Source organism: Octodon degus, unplaced genomic scaffold, assembly GCF_000260255.1.
Source record: "Octodon degus isolate 3935 unplaced genomic scaffold, OctDeg1.0 scaffold00100, whole genome shotgun sequence".
NCBI classification, from domain to species: Eukaryota; Metazoa; Chordata; class Mammalia; order Rodentia; family Octodontidae; genus Octodon; species Octodon degus.
The window spans coordinates 5,879,342-5,885,102 of NW_004524676.1; the positions used below are offsets into that span (position 1 = coordinate 5,879,342).

The following is a 5,761-nucleotide window of genomic DNA, read 5'->3' on the forward strand; positions in this document are numbered from 1 at the left end:
TATTTAGAGTGTGTGTGTGTGTGTGGCCAGCTCAGCCCACCAGGGGGCGGGGCTGGCTGGCATGTGGTGCTGGGGGATTGAACCGCGGTCCCTGTGCTGTAGCTAAGCTTATTCTAAGTAGGTGCTTTAGACCACTGAGCCATCTCTCCAGCCCCTAATTTTTAGTATTTTCAGTGCCTATTTTTCTTGTACTGCTGTTTCATTTCTTGCAGTACTAGAGGACGAGTCCAGGGCCTTACAAATGCTAGCCTCATCCCTGCCCCCGCCTTTCAGAGATGGGCCTAAGTTTCTTGCAATGTTATCAAGAAAAGATAATTAAAAGAGTAACTTACTATATAAACGATCAACAAAAACTGAAGTGTACACATGTGAAATAAATGAAATAGAAGTTAAACACTAGGATCAGGGATATAGCTCAGTAGAATAAGCGCTTGCCTGGCAAGTGCAAGGGCCTGAGTCCAATCTCCGTTCCACAAAAAAAAAAAGTAAAACACTAGATAAGAAAATCTCAAAAAGTATTACACTTTGGCAGAATCCAGAGGATCCGGGTAAAAACTAGAACACACTGAGAAACACAATGTGCACATGTAATGCAGGCAAGGAGGCCTGTGAGGAGGGGTCGGCTCAATGCCACAACAGCACCATGAAAGTCACATCAGTTCACACAGTAAGCTCTGGACGCATGACCTTCCCTGAAGGGACACAGCACCAATCAACAAAACATGTTACCCTGCTCAGCTGCCTCCTCTTGTCTCACCCACGCAGACTGCTGGCCCGAGGAACTCCTCCCTCGCCGGGAGTAGTAGTTCTGGACATCCGCGGGCAGGGTCTTCCGCACAGCCCAGCTCGAGGCAGATGTCCACCCTGACCTGTCTGCCGGGGTGTCGAAGGAGAACTCCTGCTCGCTTTTCTGTTTATAGGGCTGCTGTTCCGCAAACTTGAAAGAATCATTCCCTGAACTGTTTGAATTCCCTGAGAGGGGTTTTCGGTTTTGCCACCTTCCCTCACTGTGATCCGTATAGGTGAGACCACCTCGGTACGCGCCTCTGCCGCGGTTACCCCGTCCACGATTAGACATCCAACCTGAACCCGAGTTTTTATTCCAAGAATTCCCTGAATTTTCATTTCTGTTTTCTTCCCAGTGGAAATCTTTTAACTTTTCTGGATTTCTGGTCCTTGGATCAGGACCAGAATTTATTTTTTCTGTCACCCAACTGGGACAGTCATTTCTATGTTTGTCAGCAGAATTTGGATCCTCAGCATCTAGAAGGGTGTCACTTTTTTCTTTTCTCATATTTTCATTCTGTTTCTCCAGATCATTCCTTCTGTACCGATCATTTCCTCGCGGACATCTCCAACCATCATTTGTCCATCTTTCCTTCCACCGAGGAGAGTAACTACCTCTTTCATTTCTACCAAATGAGGCACTCTTACTTTTTGTTCTAGATCTTGAAGGTGACCTAGACCGAGATCTGGATCGGGACCACCTTCTGGTTCTCCTATCTCGATCTCTCCTCTGTCCATCTCTCTCACTTTCTCTTTCTCTGCTCTGGGACCTAGATTTTTCTCTTGAGGATGTATCTTTCAGCTTTGACTGAGATCTTCGGCTATCTCTACATGTGTCTCTTCTTGGGGATGGTGATTCAGATCTTTTGCCTTCCTTGGTACTGTCTTTTTTTGGAGATCGAGACTGGGAATACCTCCTTTCTCTTGTCGCATCTTTTTTGGGGGACTGAGAACGAGATTTTCTCCGTCCTCTAGCAGGTTCTTTCTTAGGAGATGGTGAACGAGACTTCTGGCTTTCTTTCCCAATTTCTCTTTTGGGAGATGGAGACTGGGAGCGCTTCTTTTCTTGTACAATGTCTTTGTTGGGAGACCATGTTGTAGATGGAGAATGAAATCTAGACCTCCGAGTACGGGGTTTTTTGGACTTATCTACTATATCCATTGGGTTTTCAGATGTCTGGGATATAGTTTCAACTTTTTCATTTACAGGGCTGGAAGATGGCATGTTATTTTCAGAACTATGTACCACAGAATTTTCGGTCAGCTGCTTAGAATCAGCACTTACAGCTGCTTCAATTTCAGGTTCATTTTGGTCACTGCAAAGCGAGTCACACTCCATAGGTACCATCTCATTGTTGTCCTCACTGAAGTGCTTCTCTGTCTGTTCACTGTGTGCGCTGAGCAACTCTACATGTCTAGGCTGCTCAACCAGAGATCCAGTCTTTTCTTCTAAAGACTGATCCAACATGTTCAGATTTTTTATTAAGTTATTTTCAGAGTTTTCAGTACTATTAACATTTTTATTTTCTGCAGTTTCACATGTTGCTGCTATATCTGCGTCTTCAGTTTCATTATGTGTAGGCAACTGAATTTCTGAGGTCTCAACAGTTTCTCTGTCCACTGTTAGTATAATTTCACCCTCAGAAGATCCTAGCTTGGGGTTCTCTACAAGCTCTTCTGTTTTCTCTGTTGAATCTTGATGATCAATAATTCCCACTGTAGGACTCTCTACCTCTGTAACTTTTTGTTCACTATCCCCTAATTCTGCATTCTCAGTTATCTCCCCTGGGGGACTGGATACAGCCTGATGCACTTCAATTTCAGATCCTGAACACATAAGGAAATCACCTGGAGGATTTGAACAGGTAACTGCCTTTGTCTCTGATTCTGAAGATCCCAGTATCTGGTCTTGACTTTCTAATGGATCACTTTCTTTTTCAAAAATATCTTTAGAATTTCTACTTTCTAGGCTCACTGTGTTGCCCTCTACAGCTACAGTCTCAAGTTTTTCATTCTCCTCCCCATCTCCAACCAATGCAGGAGGGTCATCTGTACAAGACTCAGAATGTGAAGACTCTACATTTTGCTCCACGTCATGATTTTCCCTGCACTCCTCATTTTTTTCCATTTGTTCACTGCAACTTTCCAAGCAATGAGCAGCCTGTTTCTCTTCACCTGTCTGAACAGAACAAAGGTTATTACTTTTTTCTACATCTGACTGTTGCTCTTTTTCTAACACAGGTGGTAAGTCAGACTCCACTGTTTCTTCCTCTACTGAATCGCTAGACGGTGACTTTTCCGGGGGAGGCATAGATCGCCGAAGTTTCTTTTTTAATACAGGTGGCTTTCTTCCTCTTCTCACAGACTTCCGTTTTGGAGCCTGCCTTGTTTGCTTTTCCGACTCAGTTGGAGATAAAACACTCACAGAGGGATTACCGTTACCTGGGGCATCACACCCAGAACTGTTTGATGTTGGGGATCTCTGAGACTGGGCGACTGTCTCAGCTTTTGTGTTACGTGTAGATCTCCTTGTAGGGGTTGCTGCAGGTTTTCGTCTTGATCCTCTGGTATTTGAAGTACCAGAAGTTTGCTTCTTTTCTTCTCCTTCTTGGGTATGTGCTAGTGCATAGCCCTTGCAAGAGGTACCTAATAAAACAAACAAAAATTCTAAAGTATGTTTCAAACACAAAGTGTGATAGTCTGGCTTTAGTTAATAGCATCATAAAAGTAAATAATATAATGAAAGACTATAACTTTGAAATTATAAATAAATACATAGCTACTAACATCTGAGTAAACTAAAGCTTCAAAAACTTTTGAAAATATTACTGAAATAAGTTATAACCGGATTTGAATCTATGTGGGCAACATTATATGGAAAAACAAAAAAGGAAAATATATTCAATCAGGCAAATACTACTTTTTAGGCAAAATGAAAAATTGTCTTGTTAGCCAAAAGCAAAGACTCAGAACAACAGTTCTTATTTTTATTTATTTTTTTAATGCATTTGGTACAGGGTCCCACTATGCAGCTCAGACTCATAGTGATCCTTCTATCTTCAGCCTCCCCAGAGCTGTAATTACAGGCATGGACCACATGCCCAGACTCAGTGGCCAGCTCAGTGTGCCCAGGGGCGGGTTTGGCGAGGCCTGTGGTGCTGGAGATCAAACTCTAGTCCCTGAGCTTGCTTAAACAGATGCTTAGTCTGCTGAGCTATCTCGCTGGCCCACAGAATACTAGTTCTTAATTAACAGATATTACTTTTACTATAGTTTGGACAATACCTCCCCGAACAGAAAGGAAATCTTTAGTCAGTCCCTCAAAGTCTTAAAGTTGTAATTTCTTAAAACTGTAAAATGGGGGCTGGCAAGATAGCTCAGCAGACTAAGTGCCTGTTTAGGCAAGTGTAGGGACCAGAGTTTGAGCCCAAGCACCACATGCCATGCCAGCCCTGCCCCCAGATGCACTGAGCCAGCGAACTAAGAACTGGGCATGATGGTGCCCACATGTAATTCCAGCGCTAGAGAGGCTGAAAACAGGATTGCTACGAGTCCCAGCTGCGTAGTGAGACCATGTACCCAATACATTAAAAAAAAACCTGTAAAATGAATTGGAACGATTTTTAAAAAGTTGACAAAGAAGCATGTATTTACCATATATACAGTGTGGGATGATTAAACCTAGCTAATTAACACATTTGTTACTATACATAGTTGTTTTTGGTGAGAACACTTTAGATCTCACTCAATGTTTTTCAAGACCATAATACATTAAGTACAGCTACAGTGCTGTACAACAGATCTCTTGAATCTGTTCTTCTTAAGTCCACGTTTATTTCCTTTGACCAGTGTGCCTCCAGCCCCACGCACACATCCCAGCTCTGCTAACCACTGCTCTGCTCTCAACTGCTGGGAAATGGATTTGCTTAGAGCCTACATGAATGAAATCATATAGTACTCTATGCTTGGTTTATTTCACTTAAGACGACGTCCCAGGTTTATTCATGTTGTTACAGATAACAAAATTTTCTCCTCTACAGCTAAATGATACATATTCATTCTACTTAGAATTATTTTATCATTTATTTTATTTATTTTGTGTGTGTGTGTGTGTGTGTATGTGTGTGTGTGTGTGTGGCCAGCTCAGCCCACCAGGGGGCGGGGCTGGCTGGCATGTGGTGCTGGGGATTGAACCGCGGTCCATATGCTTTGCTAAGCTTGTTCCAAGTAGGTGCTTTAGACCACTGAGCCATCTCTCCAGCCCATACTTAGAATTATTTTAAAGTCAAATCATTGATTATTTCCAGAAGTATTTAAGAGCTACTATATTTTACAGCTTTCCTAAGTCATCAACACATTTCTATGAAATTGGAAGACACTAGTAATATTTGTTTAAAAGCAGAAAAACATTTCAGAAACTTTACCAAAATTTTTGAAAGATAAGGTGCTTGTTGGAAAAGCAGCTCTTGGAAAAATGGAAGAAAGGAGAGGAAGAACTTCTGCTTCAGCATTCCAAGGTATGAAACCAATTCTGAAAATTTAAAACAAAGATGATTTTACTTTTTAAAAGTGAAATTATAATTCAAAATTACTAATTTGCCAAATCAGGTTAGCCGTCTTAAAATACAATGCTTCCAACAGTTTTGCCTAGTAAATAAAACTATAACGGTTATTTATGGCCCAAAGATGGCTAACTCACTACAAAGGGGGGAATTTAAAAACATATTTTTCTTTTAAATTAAGGGCAGAGAGATAAAGACTAATAGAAATGCTTCTTTTTAAATAGTTTACATTTCATTACAACTGTTAGCTTTTATTATTTTGCTATTCTAAAGTCAACTTTAAAATGTAACGTAACTTGTACTGTAACGTCATATAACTCAGTAGTGTCCCAAATTTTCTGATCAAGGAGATTATGGGGCCAAAGAGGAAAGTGATCGATGATGTAGAGTGTGCCTAAGGAGAGTCACATGGA

At 41.5% G+C, this 5,761-nt stretch overlaps 1 protein-coding gene across 1 annotated transcript in view; it reads right to left on the reverse strand.

The window, feature by feature from the left end:
• Nucleotides 1-5,761, reverse strand: part of Scaf11 (SR-related CTD associated factor 11) — a 52,382-nt gene that overhangs the window by 3,590 nt on the left and 43,031 nt on the right. Inside the window, exons 10-12 of the mRNA XM_023723550.1 lie at nucleotides 5,211-5,317; nucleotides 718-3,432; nucleotides 193-281 (exon numbers count right to left, since the gene is read on the reverse strand). Of these exons, the coding sequence (XP_023579318.1) occupies nucleotides 193-281; nucleotides 718-3,432; nucleotides 5,211-5,317 (2,911 nt within the window). The remainder of the gene's footprint in view (nucleotides 1-192; nucleotides 282-717; nucleotides 3,433-5,210; nucleotides 5,318-5,761) is intronic.